Source organism: Bidens hawaiensis, unplaced genomic scaffold (genome assembly GCF_021521415.1).
Source record: "Bidens hawaiensis isolate Kalapana, Puna unplaced genomic scaffold, B.hawaiensis_p1.1 tig00014198_1, whole genome shotgun sequence".
Classification (NCBI taxonomy): domain Eukaryota; kingdom Viridiplantae; phylum Streptophyta; class Magnoliopsida; order Asterales; family Asteraceae; genus Bidens; species Bidens hawaiensis.
Genome location: NW_027492221.1, coordinates 532,424 through 550,221, shown reverse-complemented (window position 1 = coordinate 550,221; position 17,798 = coordinate 532,424). Strand labels below are relative to the sequence as shown.

At 37.8% G+C, this 17,798-nt stretch overlaps 1 protein-coding gene across 1 annotated transcript; it reads right to left on the bottom strand.

Annotated features, from left to right (window-relative positions):
- Window positions 1-7,549: 7,549 nt before the first annotated feature.
- On the bottom strand, window positions 7,550-9,651 carry LOC143546053 (ent-kaurenoic acid oxidase 1-like). The gene is made up of 8 exons (XM_077037802.1): window positions 9,405-9,651; window positions 8,822-9,296; window positions 8,464-8,727; window positions 8,232-8,394; window positions 8,057-8,163; window positions 7,849-7,967; window positions 7,618-7,762; window positions 7,550-7,584 (listed from the first exon to the last, which is right to left on the bottom strand). The coding sequence occupies exons 1-7, from the start codon at window positions 9,632-9,634 to the stop codon at window positions 7,666-7,668; spliced, it is 1,455 nt and encodes a 484-aa protein (XP_076893917.1). The 5' UTR covers window positions 9,635-9,651; the 3' UTR covers window positions 7,550-7,584; window positions 7,618-7,665.
- Between the last annotated feature and the right edge of the window lie 8,147 nt (window positions 9,652-17,798).

Sequence of the window (17,798 nt, the reverse complement as noted above, 5' to 3'; positions counted from 1 at the left end):
CACTAATATTATTTAGAAAATGTAAGTACATACAATCATAGTTAACTGAAATTTAACATCTTGGGCTATTTGTCAACTTTCATGCAATTTCTAGTTAGGAATTTCACAGTCTACATGGTATCTGAACATGCCTATGAGCTAGGGCTGCTCATGAGTCAAGCCGAGCCGATCCAAGGTAAGCTCGGGCTCGGCTCAGTATTGAAAGTTGAACTGAACCGAAAATTTGAGCTCGAGCTCGGCTTGGTTTGGCAGTTTGGGTCAGTTTTATAAAAGAAAAATTAAATGAATTTCAACAAACTTGTATATATTAGGAATTGGGATTTGAGCAGCATTCAGGAGGGATATATCCCCCCCCCCCCCCTCCCTCCCCCAATTCTCTCTTTTTTAAAAAAAATTTTTCAATAACATATTATATGTATATAAAGTTAGAATATATTAAAAGTAAAATAATCCAAGCCAAACCGAGCAGACCTAACAAGCGAGCCAAACCGAGCCGAGCCAACCTCACTTTCTAAACACTAAGTAGCTCTAACTGGGCCAAGTCGGCACGGCTCACTTTCAAACCGAGCCACATTGAGCAAGCTTCGAGCTTTTTGAACAGCCCTACAGTCTGAGCACCCATATCCACATCTCACATTGGCATTTCATCAAACACCATGTGGGCAATCAGTAAGGCATAAAACAGCTGACAATAAACACCCACATCTCACACTGGCATTTCATCAAACACCTTGTGGGCAATCAGTAAGGCATAAAACAGCTGACAATAAATGCCCCCATCTCACATTGGCATTTCATCGAACATCTGGTGGGCAGTCACTAAGGCACCAAACAACTTTAGAAATTGCTAAAACTATTAAACAGTATACTATCTATATTGATCTTACAGAACCCAACTACAAAACAAATCAAATTCGGAACATACATAATAACCCAACAGCTGATTAAGTATGCGCCTCTGTTATATCACATCAATAAACATGCCAGTATGAGTGTATAGAGAGAAAGGTACCGATAATCAAGGAATCACCGGAAAGACGAAGATGAAATCGATTACGGGCAGTACACGGGGTTGGTTTTACAAGAAATTTCAGTATTAGTTAAACAATCTTTGCTAATGTTGTTCATGAAAGTCCAAAATAGCCCTTTAGGGAAATTTCCAAAAATAGCTCCTCCCAAAGTAGCAAAATAGCTCTTTATACATTTATTTAAGGGAAAAGTCATAAAATAACCCTTTATTGGGAAATTTCCTAAAAGGGCTATTTTGGGTGGTGGTGGCGGACGGTGGGTGGGTGGTGGGGGTGGATGGTGCTGGTGGCGAACGGTGGGTGGTGGTGGATGGTGGCGGTAGAAGGCGAACGGTGGTGGTAGATTCTCGTCTTTTCTCTTTTTCCTAGAATTTGAAAAATAGACGAAAAAGTAGGAAACATAAAAAAATAGTCTTTCAAGACGGTATTTTGAGAAAAAAAGTTTTAGAAAAATTTGAACTTTTGCTCCAAGATTTCAAAAAAATTTGGACTTTACCTTCATTATTTCCTCAAATCTCGTCTCCTCCCTAACTTTCTTTCGAAATTTGGCATGCTCCCTCTTTATTTTAATCTTTTCCAAATACGTCTAGACAGTCTAAATTCTAAAATATTTTGAGGAAAAAAGGGATATTTTGGGCCTTTTCACTCTAAAAAGGGCTATTTTAAGAATTTTCCCTTTATTTAATCTAAACATTTTATATTATTTAATTTATTACCCATAACATAAAATAGTAAACCAAAATTCCAAGTTTATGCATTCTTCTCATTTCCTTTTTCATTATTCACATGGATAAGTACATCGATCCCAATCTCTAGGTTTCGTCAATTTTATTTGTGTTCGTTTGTGTCCATGAATCGTTCTTGAACACATTCATTTCCTTAATGAACGAACACGAATATAAATCACGTTCGGTAAGTGTTCGTAAACCATTCGTGAACACATTATTTCATTAACAAACGAACATAAACAAGGTATTGTTCGTGTTCGTTCGGTTTGCTTCCATCCCTGTTTACTTACAATTTGGTTTTTGTTTTTTTTCCCTCAATTTTCACATTTCAACCCTCTTAATACCTAAATTATCAATAATCATTCATCTTTGACCCGACCTATCCCGTGCCGACCCAAAAACTTTGACGCTAGATAAAATAAATTCAACCATAGAAATATTCCAAATCCAAAGAAAAAAAATCTGGTTGTGTAATTGGAAGCTCATATCTCATTAAACACTTGACTGTTTGTGAAACTTATAATTTAGTTTGAGACATTATTTTGATATATTATGTTTACTAGGTTAAGTACCTGTGTATACACGGGTTGAGCAAACTACATTAACAAAAGAACAAAACAATGTGAAATACTTATACTAATTTGGTATTAGATGAATGAATATGAAAATGTATTACAACGTTAAATAAAATAAAATAAATTCATAAAAATAAAATAAAATTTTCATAAAATAAAAAATATGTATTACAACGTTGAATAAAATAAAATTTTCATAAAATAAAAAAAAAGAAAATTAAATGGTAAATTTTCATTAATCTCTAAAAATTTCTTCATATACAACATTTTTAGTTACCCTATTCATAGAATATTAGAAGATTGACTCAATCTCCAGTTTTAATTTAGAAAGTGTGACATAAATCTCTAAAATATGTCCTTGTATAATTTATTTAATCAAACTTTTCTTACTAATAACACACGAATATTACTAAAAACATAATTATTTAGTCCTAATATTAGTTTGATATAGAGATTTATATTTTTTTAAGAAGATAGTGTTTAAAAAAAAATTGATACAAGTCATACAAATACTTAAATAAACAATACACAAATTTAAAATAAAAACATTATATCATAAAGCAATATAAATTGAAAAGGTTTAAAAAAAAGCTAAGCAACACACCGGATTCTAAGAGTTTAAAACAATGTTAATCCACAAAAATTGAAAAGATACTTTAAAACATAAAAAACATTATCTTAAATATAAATAACAGCTTCACTTTTTCAAAGTAACAAAACATCCCAAACAACATGAAACCATTATAGGTTTGGTATAGTAGCGACCATAAGATATTTTGGCTTCACTTTTTCAAAGCAACACAACATCCCAAACAAACATTAAACCATTATAGGTTTTGGATAGTAGCAATCGTCAGATATTTTGGTCACATTCACGTGTATTTTTCCTGAAAGGTATTTATCTAGATTTGATGCACATTAGTATGTAGCATCGCATGACCGATAATGAAAATTACCATTTGTTGGATGGTTGTCCAAAACTTATAACATTTGTTTTTTTATGTGAAATAAACCAAGTTTAATAAAAAAACACATAGGATAGTAAGATTACATAAAAATTAGTTTCTAAGCTTTTGAGCATGTTATTATTAATTTTTTTTTATGGAATACAATAGAAGTTATAATTATAGTAAAAAAAACTATTATCTTGTATAAGTCATTAAATCGTAAAAAACAAAAGAATGTTATATTAAAATTTTAAAACAAATATTGTAAAAGGACCTCATTAAGAAACAATTCTTTTAGTTAAAGTTTAATATTAGGGAGAAAATCATGTTAGTAAACTCATAAGCGAATGTGTTAAAATCATGAAATAATATTAATTTTTTATTTAATAATACTTATTAACAAAGATAGTTTAAGAAGACAATAATAATTTTTAATTTCAATTTGAGAAATTGTAAACAAAAGAAGACAAATTTAAAAAAAAATGGAAAATACTTAAGGTGTTTAAATAAATATTAAATAAGGTGGTTAAATAATGTTTTGCCAAGTGTCACAAAGATGGATCAAATAGATGCCACTTGGCACAACAACATTTTTGTTTATTATAATAGTAGATTAGGTTTTATCTCTCATATTATGAGGATTGTTTTCATTTGGCATTTCTAATATTTATATCTATTTTAATTTTAATTTTATTTATTGTAAAAGAGATAATAATATATTTAGGGTTTGATGATGAAATGGTTTTACAAATAAATGAAATGTTATAGCCCGTTTAAAAGATATCTAGGCTTGGTGAGACCCATGTCCCGCATATTTTTTTTACTATAAAATTATTTATGAATTATAAATAATATCTTTTTAAAAAAGTGGATAATAATTTTTAGTATATCACTATTTTATAGGATTTTCATATCAAATTTTGATGAGATTAGTTTTAATATAATGACATGTTATAACGCGTTGAAGGGTTATATGGGTTTGGTGAGACCCATACCCGTGAATTCGAGTCAAATGCATGAGAAGCCACCATTTTCAAATAAAACAATCCGGTAGCTTGAAAGAATGTAGGAAACAATCAGAGAGATTTTATAGGTTTCATTTATATATATTTAAGATTATATGATTGTTATGTTAAGTTGTTTTTTATTTTATTTATTTATTTTTTTTATATTATGGCAAGTACCTTAGGAATTTGGGTGATTATGTGTCAATTTTTATTCAAAATTGACGGGTAATATGGTTGTTTTTAGTAGCATGTTCATTTGTGTTTGTCTAAAAAGTTAATGTACGAACGTGAACAAACACAAAAGAAACACAACAACTTCATTTCCCTAAGAATGAACGTAGACATGAAACTTTGTTTGGTTATGTGTTCGTAACCCGTCCATTTTGTCAGCTAAAACCTTAACGAACAAATACGAACAAGGTTTTGTTCGATTCGGTTCGCTTAAAGCCCTGTATCTGATGTTATGCCATGCTACAAGTTATTTAATTTGAGTTTGCTACACATGCGAATACGCCAAACACGAACTTGCCAATATTTCAATAACAAATAGCAATCATGACCCATTTTGAAATTTTCATGATTTTCCACATTCAGAAAATAGGAATTATAAATAAAAGTATATTGTATTCTTTTAAAAAAAATTATGATTTATGTCCATAGGCTATACGGGCGGGGCACAATACAAATTTGATTCTTAAATTAAGAGATCAGCGCCCTCGCAGTTTTCGGGCATGCACAAGTGTGCCCTTCTGTCCTGACCGTCTATTTAAGAATCAGACTTGCATTGTGTCCCCGCGCATATAACCCAGGGATAAAAATCATAATTTTCTCATTCTTTTATTATTTGTTTTTTTTATTTTTATTTTTTTTATGATCCTTACCGGCTAGTATTAACCTTTACCATTCCGTAAATTGGAATCTTATTATATTCTTGAACAAAAGTACAAAACCTTCTGCCAAAATGGTTATTTGCGTAGATGGCCTTGAACCCACGAAACTTGGGTCCAAAGGGACATACAAAACAAAACAAAGACAATGGATAAGATGAGGCAGGCTAAACCAATATCAAAACACTAAAGTTTGGAATAAAAACTAGTACGTTTGCAAGAAAGGTTATCTCAATATATCCTTACCATCTCTTGAAATCAAAGTAACAACTACCAATTACGATCATGCCCTATATAAAACCTGTCCCTTTTCCCCATTATGTAATAAACTAAACATCCATAATTAATATCTTCACTTATATACTTCCAACACATACCATAGAAATTACTTGTCCTTTATTATCGATGGCACATGTCCCTGGAAGTTCACCTTTTGATAACAAACCAAGTTCAAGTAGTTTGGTATTTGAAGAGTTTGTGCCTCCTGCGGCATGGACTGAAGACTCAACGTGTCATTACCTCCTTGTTGATCTTCCTGGTAAACTCATCATCTTATTGTTAAATTTATATTTTAGAGACTTATATAAAATGACGGTTAAGCCGTATTGAGTAACAAGTAAAAAAATTGTCACTTTATCTGGTTGAAATATACTTGGTTGGACTAGATTAATGACCTGCAAACACTTTATTATTCATCTCTAATTTAAGAGTTCTATAAACAATTAACACTTTAATCATAAGAAAATAAATAATATTAGCACACTATTAATTAAGTTCTTAAATAAAATGATTTAAAAAGTTATATACAACACCTATAGACTTTTGGGTGATTTTCAACTATTTAAACGAGTCACCTTTTAACGTTTTTTTTTTCTTTTTCATTTGAGACATCACACATGGTCCAAATCCAGCCATTTATAAAAGATTGTAGAATGATAGAATATAATGGCACGCGTTAGATCAGAACCAAGAAGAAAAGAAACTAAAACACAGAGCTTGATCAAGACTATGATCGACTCTTTTTATTAATATGAACCAAACACCATTAAAGACAAGACTAATAATTAAACAAACTCGAAATAAAATAAAACCAACTCTAGAATATTATGGCTATTCTTGTACTGCAGATTTCAAGAGGCAGGAGCTTAAGCTTCAAGTCGATAACAAAACTCACTTAATAGTTAGCGGAGAAAGGCAGGTTAGAGAGAATAAATACAAGCGATTCGAACAACGTTTTAGATTGCCAAAAAACGCAGACACAGAAAACATAACAGGGAAGCTTGATGGTGAAATACTATATATTTCAGTCCCAAAGAAAGTTGAACACGAACGCCAAGAGATGAAACAAGGCAACATTCCATCACCAGCACCGGTATCAGATGAAAGTAAGTCAGATTCAGATGAAAGTGATAACAAAGATGGTGAAAGTAAGTCATATACAGATGAAAAAGATGAAAGTGATAACAAAGACAGGTGAAAAAAATAAAAAAGAGAAACATGGAATGCATTTTGATGAGAAATGGGGGCAAGAGGCTGTTTTATATTTAAAACTTGCAATGGAGAAATTAAAAAATAATAAAGGGATTGTTGTGATTGCAATCTTTGCATTTTCATTAGGTGTGCTGGTAACTCAAAAGGTTCAGTCAAATGAAAATTGATGGAAGGAGCTCTTGAAATCAACATTTGTACATTATACATTATATTAAATTAAATTGTAAATTTGACAAGAACATGTAGCACAAACTGCAAATATCAAATAATGTCATCTGCTTGCACATGGTAATTACTAGTGTTATAAGTTCTAACATTAAAATTGAGTGAAAAAGAAATTAAATACAACATATAAGATACTAAATGTGGTAATTAATCAGCCTTATGAAGGTGATAGCTTGCGCTTTGCTTATTAAATGAAAACCAAGAAAAATCTTCAGAATCAAGTTGATATTAATTAATTGTCGTTTTCTTTATTATTCTTAATATTCCCGACCCTCGTTGAATCCATTAATTAGGTTATGTGCCCATCATAATTCTCCCTAACATGTAAAGAACTCGCCTAGAGTTCTTGGAGTATAAAGTAAGTTTTAGGTATTGCGTTGTTTTATTCTTCACTTCCATAAACCCGCCACCCCCCCCCCACCCCCCAAAGCTTTTTGATCTTTTGAACTTTTGGTTCAAATTGTGCGACTTTGTGGCATGTAAAATAAAAATTGTAGTTTATCATATTTTCACGTGGAATTTTAAGCGAAAATATATGTTTATTACGAACTTGTAATAATCTCAAGATTTCAAAAAATTACTAAACGCTGAGATTTCGTAATTCCAAGACATATGCGTCTATTACTTTGTTTATTATCCAAAGTTAGTCAAAACAGATGATTTTGATTCAAAAACTTGAAATCACACTTTAACACACTAGCATATATTTCTTGGGCATTAAATAACAACACTTTGCTGGCGGGTTTGCTAGTCACTAAAAGTGTGGTATATCTTAAGTCACAATTCAAGTTTCTCAATGGTAATTTCTGCACCATCTTCTGGTTTAGGATTTGAGAGATACTTCACTTTCGAATTCGGATTTACCAATTTCCACCTGCACAATATCATTTTAATTAGAACTCAACAATAGACAGTATTATCCAATATATGAAATGGTACAATATTCAAATGACTACTTACTTGTATCCTGTGGACAAATGATAGAGAAAGATAGCAACTTGTAAACGAGCGAGCATATTTCCTGCACAGATTCTTGATCCACCACCAAACACATGGTATGTTCCAGGTGCCATTGATACCTTAGGATCATACATTATGATACAATATGGAAAAAGTAAATATAGAAGTACAAAATAAAGATTATGATCTTGATCACCAAGAGACTTACATCCCATCTATCAGGGTTGAAACACAACGGATCATTAAAGTTCTCAGGAGCCGTGTGGAGATACCTAATCCAGAGCATTACATTCCATCCTTTCGGTATGGTATGTCCTACACGACAAACAATGTTAAACAAGAACAGGATAAACAAGTGAGTGTAATATTCATCAATCACAAACCTTTATATGTAACATCTTTTGTTGTGGTGCGAAAGAGAAATGGAGCAATATTCGCCATTCTGATCGTTTCATCCACAACTTTCATGGTGTATTTCATCTTTAAAATCTCATCACTTGTAATAAATTGACCGTCCTTGCTACTTTTAAGAGACATATTTTCATCCTAAACAGTAAAAACTTTAGAAATGTTAGAGAAGATGAACATTTAGAACACGAATAAGGCGTAACGTACCCGAAGCTTTTGTAGAACCTCTGGGTATTTAGCAAGATAATAGACAGCCCACATCATGGTTAGAGTAGTTGATTCATAGCCACCAATAAGAATGCTAACAATATTGTCAAGAATCTCAATGTCACTTAATCCGGCCCCTTCTTCGTCTTTCAACCTCATCAAACCATCCATTAAATCCTTCACAGATTCATTACTTTCATTCTCAAAGTTGTTCCTCCTTTTCTTTAACTCTTCCTTGAAAATCTCAATGGCTTTTCTCCGACACTACCAAAATATTTACTTGTCACAAAGTTAAAACATGCACGTCAAATTTATTATTATCAAAAGTTGAGGAATCATGAATGAGAACAGAACGCACCCTAAGGCCATGATAATAAGCAAATCCTGGTATATTCAATGGGTAGGATCTGATCCCCCTAACCAATCCAGTAAAGCATTCCCCTAGCATATCGAGTGTAGGTCCCGGGTGAAAACTAGCAAAATACATGCCGATGTTTTCAAATGTAACCTTCTTGATCTCTTTGTATGAGGTAATTGTATGACGTTTAGCCCAATAATCAAGGGCCGATATAATTCTAGGTTGAACGATGCTAGCGATCCTACGAAGAGCATCTGGCTGGTTAACGCTTCTGATAACAAAACTTCTGAGCCTGGCATGTGTTTTCCCATGAACCGACGCTACTGAAGTTTTGCCTACAAGCTCAACATTTGGCCATTCCAATATGAAGCTTTCCTCAGCTCGAAATACAAATCTGGTCGCTGTTGGTGAAAACACGATCACCGATGGTCTACCAAATAGGTGTGTCTTGTAGATTCCAATCCCATCACCAAACCTATTCATTTGCATAATCAATGATCATATAAGCAAAAGATGGAAGTTAATATAAAAGGCGGTAGAAAAAAAATTTCAAAACCAAAAAAATAAAACTATAATATATTACTTGCTACGCTTGGAATTAATGTAATCGTCGGGTCGGCGAAGGAATTTGAAGTACCAAAGAAATGTGAACGTTTCACCAATGATCGGAAGACCCATGTAGCCAGGAGGCAAATCAGTGCCGCCTTCAGATGAACGCAAAGTTGCGGTTACTAGTCCATACCATACATCGTTCCACCAGCTCAAAAGCCATATTAGTAGCGGCACCACTCCTGAAACCACTGCCAACCACATCGTTAGAAGTAAACGTTTATTTTTTTTTTATCTCTTTGCTAAGTGAAACTGTGGAATGCGATTCTTAAGTATTTGTATAGTCTTAAAAAAGATGCTATAAAATGGTTCACTTATTCCATCGACATTAGGAGACAACCATATACTTCGCTCCAACACCATTAATTGGACGATGTGTCGATGTTACCAACATTTTCAACTTATATAATGCTATTATATCATGTGATACAATTAGACAAGGTATACATGCTTCTACAGTACTACTACCAGTTAAAATAGATGATACTCAATATGTTCCCACATATTCGAACAACACTATTATACAAAGTTATAAATTTTATATATTAATTTCCAGGTATCACGAACTTATTAGACTAGCTACCACCTTCAACAATGAGTTTTCAATACCATTTCAATCAATCGCATTAACTATTAAAATTATAAATTGTATCAAATTTGATTACTAGTAGACGTCAAATATATTCCATTTGCACATGTTAGGCAATTGGCATATTCAAGAACACTAGTTGAATACGCTTTTGTTTATAAAATATATAAGTTCTTTCTAATTATACAAGATTAAGATTTTCGACAACTAAGTTCTATCCGATAAAATTTGTCATCAAACTCTGAACATTCAGAAGTTTTGATGAGTAAACACTTGTGAAATAAATAAGATTTATGTCTCAGCTTTTAACTTGTATAAAAGTATCGTGACGGATTTAGGAGTACGGAGGTTAATAAGTATGGATTTATAAAAGTACCGCAAAGGGACGATGTTCATTTTAGGGGTGTAATGGTGTTGTAGGGGCGATTTTCATATGTTGAGGGCTACCAACGGTCATGTTATTATTTTATTATTATTTTCCTTCACAAAACCAGCGACATGGACATGTTGCCACCCCGCCTCCCCCCTCTTATCACCGCCGGGGGGGGGGGGGGGGACCTCCCAAAATTGCCACTTATCGCCCCAACAATTCGCCTAGCCTAATGAGCAAGAAATTTATAAAAAAAACCCGAAGAGGCTTTCACGTGGCCACATAGGTAACCCCTAAAAAGACACCAGATATACAGTGAGCATCGGAACAAAATAATAATAATAATAATAATAATAATAATAATAATAATAATAATAATAATAGCACTCTATTTAATAACGATTAACCACGATACTCTATATTAACTATTAAGCCTTTAGTACTTCTCCCAACCGACATAAAGACTTCTCGACGGATTCCATGTCCAATGGAGATCAAGGGAGTAATTGTCTTCCACCGTCTTGACGAGAGATGTCGATGTGTCATTAATTAAACACCATAAAGTAGTAAGAATAACAACATGTACCACCAATTCCCTATTTTCAGAAACATTTTAAAACTTGTACAACTTTGAAGAAGCACGGATCCAAACCGAGGGGTTCAGATCTATGCTCCCACAAGTATGGATTGCTGGACACACTAAACGTCAGATGAAATCAGATCTCAGTCAGGTTCCTGCAAAACAAACACCATGAGACTCGCTATGGGAAGGACAAGATGGGGGGGGGGGTCTTCCTGTAACCACCCTCCGGCGTGAGAATAAGTATTATACCGTGAATGGAATAAGTACGAAGTACCAGTAATTAATTGCTGTGATTAGTGGGGAGCGAATGAATACCTCATGAAGATAATTGAAGTATTTATAGCAGGGGATGAGGGAAGGTGATTGGTGAAGTTGTCACTTTCAAGATATTCCTTATTACTCTGATCGGACACGTGTCGCGCACTTATATGGTATAACAGCGTAGCCACGTTTAGGGCGGTTACCAGGTGTCTACCTGTCTTCCTTCGTGTGAGGTTCCTTATGCGACCCGCGGATTCTTCATGCGGATACTCACTGGCGATCCACGGATTATTGTGATCCGTGGGGCAATTTCTTTAGTTTGTGGGTAGTTTTACTACCTTGCATCTATAAGTCCCCCCCAGTCCATTGTTTCTTCCGCAGGATGGTGCCGCGGGTGGAATTATGGATTCTCTTCTCTTTTCCGGCCGTGAGGTTTGTCCTTGTACGCGAATTTGACACTTATCTTTATTAGACTTTGTGGTGGTTATGACGCGGCAGTTTCAGTCTGAATCGTGTCAGGCGTCATTTTCGAGATGCCTGCACATATTTTTAGGAGGTTAATTCAAAATCATTTCGATTTTTGTCAGCTCCCGCCTAACGTGTCGACCTTTAGTTGGACGATGATTGATGGCGAGTTGTTTCCCTTCCTATAGCATTAATTGCTATTAGTATATAAAGGGAAGCGTTACCATTCTTCATTCAGCTGTTCATTTATTCAAGCGATTTCCTTCTCTTGAGATCACTTTCTTTGTGATACTTATCATCATAGCTCGTTGTGAGAAATTACGTGACGCTCTAATGGCAGGTGGGAAGAGAGAGGGTCCCCAGTGTACCATCAAGAATATCACTATTAACTGGAAGAGCCAGATTACCAGGATATAGTGAACTTATAAGGATTAGCCCCGGAATGGGGACCGGAGCTTCCAGTTCCCGAATCCACCGCTAACAATCCTCCGAAGGGCAAAATTGCCCTTTACGGAGAATTCTTCACGACAGGTAATTTTCGATTGCCCATTACGATGTTTGTGAGCCGATTTTTGACGCTAACTGGGATACACATATCCTAGATGCACCTTTTTGGACTCATGAGATTAAGACACTTTGAGTTATGTTGTCAAGCTTTAGGTGTGGCCGCTTCAGTTGAGAGATTCTGCGTGTTCTACATGCTTCAAGCTCGCGGGAGATGGTTTAGCTGCTCCATCGTCAGCAAGAAGCCGATAGGGACCGAGCCCCCTCGTAGTGCTCATGAGTGGAAGACAAATTTATTCTGGATCAACGAGGATGTTATACCAAACACTATGGTATATCGCTCGTTGATTGAAAAATTTACAGATCTTACCGTGGCTGATTCCAAAAATCAGTCATGGTATGAAACTCTTAAGCGGACTCCAATGCTGATGGACTTAATTCCGGAGTCCGCACTTGTGCTAGTGGGAATGAGCTGCCCATGGCCATTCCCGAACGAGTATCCTTATTTCTCCAGGGATAACAAAAGTAAGTATCGTCTCTCTCTCTCACTCTCTCTCTCTCTCTCTTTGACACTTGCTTTTTGTTTCAGCGGATGGATCGGCTTTTGGCGTTCTTGTACATAGCATCGCTGGTGGTATGTACCGCCGCTCGCGTGAGCATGGGGCCTTGCTTATTCTCGAGCAGACTAAGGAGAACTTCCATTTTCCAACACGCGGACGCCTCTAGCCAGTTGTTAATGAAGATATGTTTTCTCAAGGTGTCTACATTCTAAGCCCTCATCCCCTTACATTTATGGATCCACATGGGACGATTATCCTTCCTTCTTCTAGTGAAGATTCTTCCACTAGTGAAGGGTCATCGTCCTGTGATACATAATGTTTGTCGTCTGATTACGCGGGGGTTCTGCGTACTATTGCAGATCTTACCAGCAAATGGAAGCGGAAGGAAGACGTCGCCGGTGAGTCTAGCAAGGGGGGGGGGGGTTTCTAACCACGAGACCCTACTGATGAGGATGCGCGGAGGTCACTAAGGACCAACCTGAGGCGCCTAAGAAGACTTCACGCCTGAAGGCCAAGAAGGTTTACCTTAGTGACCGAACTCTTCATATATCCGCCAAGACTGCCCCAAGTAATGATTTCCTTGTTGAAAATTCTCTCTATGTTATTGGTGTTAACATATTTTGTGTTTTATAGGGGCTAAGGTGGTGATTGTTGAGGCATCTCCTCCGTCCCCGCCGCTTGAATAAGTGCCTCCGTCTCCACTGCCCCAACAAGACTAAGCTATTCAGGATAAGGGGAAGACATCTGAGGTAGTCATGACAGGGGGAAGGGCGCACCACGCACCGAACCCATCATCCAAGATCCTACCGCTCCTGTCGGGGGAGGGGAAGGAGGGACTTCACAGGCATCAACCTTCACTCTCCATCAAGAGGGACCCTCCATTTTTCTTCCTCCCTGGACTCTAGGCCCGAACACGCACTTTACTAATATGGATTCGTGCCTAAAGTTTTTTGACCATTGCCTCCCACCCGTTGAACGTGAACGCCAACACGCACGCTCCAGGGAGGACTTGACTAACTATTTTAATTACCATCTTTCCAACATCATGTCTACTGGGCGCAAGATCTTTTAGGAGTGAGTGGTGGGTGAATGTGACTTGGAAAGATCCAGTCAAGCATTGAAGAAGGTGGAGGCAGATAGGGATGCCAAGCAAATGGATGCTCAAGAGAGGGATGCTACCCTTCATAAATCATGTAGGTTCCTAGACGGATCGTACACGGGATGTCTCTAACAACGCAGGTGCGGAATCCCTGCGTAGGTAGATACGAGTGTAGAGTATATAGAGATCGAACACACAAGCAATAAACCAACCACGTTATATTGATAACAAACACGTGACCCGAGGTCACCGTTACAGACTATGACACGTAACTCGGTTACTGAAAACTGAAACGAAAACCCTAAACGAACAACCCGTAATCTGTTCTGCTGAACAGTATTTAAACACGACAACTTCGCCACAGGCGAAGTTGTCAATAACTTCGCTGATTCAACAAGTTCGCCATAGCGAACTTGTCGACAACTTCGCGCATTACAAAACAAACATAAACAAAACATAATTACATTACAGACTCGATTACAAATGCTAGACTATGAACTACTGACATACATGTACCAACAGACTCCCCCTTGGCAGTAGCTTCATATCTTGATCTTCAAATCTTGAGTCTTGTAATCTTTACCTCTACGCGTGCGCCCCTTCTCTCACACATACCGACACTACCCTTTGATATTTCCTAGCTTGATCCTTCCAAGCAGGAATGTAGAAGATCTTCTTCTCGTTGAGCACTTTCAAATCATCCTTTGATAGATTAACAAGATGCATCGGGTCGTACACCCGAAGTACTTCTTGTTCATCCTCATCTTCCATTACCGCCTCAGCTGTCTCACAATCCACGTACCACCATTTTAAATCTTTTAGGACGTTCTTGGGCATAACTTTCATCGGTACTTCTTTCAAATGACGGACTGGTTTATACTTCATTACCATCCAAGGTTTGCCGTCAGCCCTCATTCCACGATCTTTGTCTTCTATCAACTTTCCTTTTTGAGGCTTTAGGAGTTCAAACTTTTTGTCTTTAATGGCTTCTTTCCAGACGATCTTCCCAATGATTCTTGCCATATCATCATTACTTCTATTGATCAGCCCCAATCTCGCTAAATCTCTCACCTCACATTCTGGTAAGGAATTCAGAGATCTCAACAATCTCTTAAAGTACCGAATGCCGTCGTACCGTTTGATCACAAATAGTTTCAGCTCTTTGTCGTACAACCAGCATATGATTCCTTTCTTTGACTCTGCATAGCCCTTTATATTATAAGTCTTTCTGAACATCGTTGGCACTGCAGGCTTCTTGGTTTTAACAAACCACTGAGCACAGCCTTCTTTCCAGTTCGGCTGCTCCTCCCATACTGTATCTTCTATCACACTCTCATCCCCCAATTCTGATCTCTCAACAGCTGGAATCTCATGTTCCACTGACTCATCTACAATCTCACCTTCTTCTAACACATCTTCCACATTAATCTGTTCTCCAATCCTCTCAATCTCATCCATAGGCAACACGTCATCATCATCCATCAACTCATCGTCCTCCTCCTCATCCAACTCCTTCAACGCATCAATAACGTCTTCAACATCAGCGTCGTCCTCCACAACTACAACATCATCACCATCTGCATTTGTAGACTCCCCCTCAGTTGTGGAAGCTCCAAGAGCCTGAGAGGTTCTTGGCAACTCACCACCTGCACCCGAAGGTGCATTGGGATCATCGTCATGATCTTCTCGTCTTTTCGTTCTCAACTCATCGCCCCTACACGTCTTCTCCCCCTGAGATGCCAAGTAATCCTTGAAGGCATCAATTATTCGTCCATGTTCTACCAGGAGGGCAGCTTGTAGTCGATTGGATTCCACTAGGCGGTCAATAGTCTTTGACTGTTCAGCAACAATCCGCTCTAGCGAAAGAATCCTCTCGGTATCTGAAGTAGGCAATGGAGTTGGTGGAACATCAGCAGAAGTGACCGCAGGTGGTACACTTGGTAACCCTGCAGTAGAGGTGATTGTCGACTCCACAAACCGTGCAACTACCACCGGTGGATTAAGCGGTTGAGGTGGTAGGGACACAATTGTTGGTGCCGACGTCTCGATCGCTGAAACCTGTGCAGTAGTAGGAATAAGAGACATACCAGATAAGGCAGGTGGAGCAAAACGTACTAGTCTTGAAGATTCTCCAGCTCCCGAACCTATCCCTCTCTGTTCTCATCTTGAGCGTCTTAGCACAATCTGTACTGCCTCCTCTTCATCTACTTCATCCTCATCCTCCCCCACAGTTCTCGGCCTCTTTCCCGTAGTCCGTTCACGAGACACCATAAGTCTTCTTGCCTCAGCAAACGTCTCGTCTAGATCAGAGTCAGCTACCGAAGTAGCTGCTCTGGTAACATCCATAAACTGAGGACCCGAGACATCCATATCAAACAAACCATGTCCACTAAAAGCAGCATCTAGATCAACGTTTTCAGCAGTGGACACAGCCTGAGATATAGTAGCTGGCACAGCAGCAGAAGATACAACAGGCGCAGCTGATACAGCATGAGGTGCTGCCGCCTGATGTGGTTGCGGATCCCTGAACTCGTCCCCTCCTGAAGGAACATACTCCGGGTTAATGAGATACCCGAAAAGTGGAGTATGCCTGGGACGCCGCTCAGGGTTGCTTCGAGTGCTCGACGTTCTGCACTGAGCAAAGATACGTTTTGTTACGCACTCAACGTATCTGATAGGGCGTCTTTGCGGTACAGACGGAGCGACATGATTGATAATCATTTGTAGGAACCGAGGATACATAATAAAACGCTCGCGCGCCGTCGCCCGTCTCTGACGATCAATCTCGTAAAAGATTAGCTGACTAAACGAATATCTGCGGTTGTAAGTCAGCGCAATCATAGCCGATTGCATCGTCGCACCCATCCCATCTGTTCCTGCCTTTCTGCCGGACATGCATACTATCAACACATGCATCAAAAAGCGCCATTGATCCAGCAGAAAGCCTTTCCTCCTCTGCGAGTCCCCCAGCGGACCCGAATAACCCATCCTTAAGTAAGCTCCGTCACGGAAAGGAGCTACGAATTCCGTTGGGTCGTCTCTTGTTTCATCACCGAACTGCAGAGCCAACCGTATGTCTTCCGAGGAAAACTGTATGTCTTGACCATTGACAGTTGCTCGCATCACTGGAGGCTCAGGTCTGCAATCATAATACACCGTCTGCCAGAAATCTTGAATGTTGGGCAGAGATATGGGTAGTGTATTAGTGATCGCGTGAAAAACTCGTGATCGTTGGAGAAATGTGATAATCTCCCTATAGTCTTCAACGCCTCGTGCGTCTGGATCCAAAGTGATGTATTGGTTATGAGCTGGGAAGAATTGTCGTTGCTCATCACCATCATCACCTCCAGCACCTCCAACAGCAGCCATATCTGCACAAAACAAATCAAGTTAGAGACCAAAAAAAAACATCTCACAAGTTCGCTGTGTACCATATGCGAAGTTGTGATGTACAGGCAAATTTAAAGGTGAGGCGAAGTTGGGAACAACTTCGCTTCATCTGTAAGTTCGTCTATAAACTTATTAAAAATTTGAAATAGGCGAAGTTGTGTTCAAGGCGAAGTTATGGATAACTTCGCCATAGGCGAAATTAAGCTTCAAGCGAAGTTGTGGATAACTTCGCTGAAGGCGAACTTAAGCCACTGGCGAAGTTGAGAATAACTTCGCGTAAACCTTAACTTCGCCTGAATCTGAAACGGCGACTGTTCAGATTCAAACAAAGTTTATCCGATTTTTCGGATCGATTTAACGATCTAACAATGAAGTCCAACATATTTCAATGGTGTTAGGACGAAAAGGTCGTCCATGAACACGTAACGTGAGGTCGGAAAACTTGGTTTCTAAGGTTCGACGACCCGAGGTCTCGAACCGGGTAAAACGATAACGAGAAAGATAGGATGTTATTGACTACACATACCACTAGTATAGTAGAAACAAG

Coding starts and splice junctions, on each gene's coding strand:
- LOC143546053 (XM_077037802.1), bottom strand. CDS start 9,634: ATGTGGTTGGCAGTGGTTTCAGGAGTGGTGCCGCTACTAATATGGCTT. Junction 8,728..8,821: donor CTTATTATCATGGCCTTAGG/GTGCGTTCTGTT, acceptor ATATTTTGGTAG/TGTCGGAGAAAAGCCATTGA. Junction 7,968..8,056: donor TCAACCCTGATAGATGGGAT/GTAAGTCTCTTG, acceptor TATGATCCTAAG/GTATCAATGGCACCTGGAAC.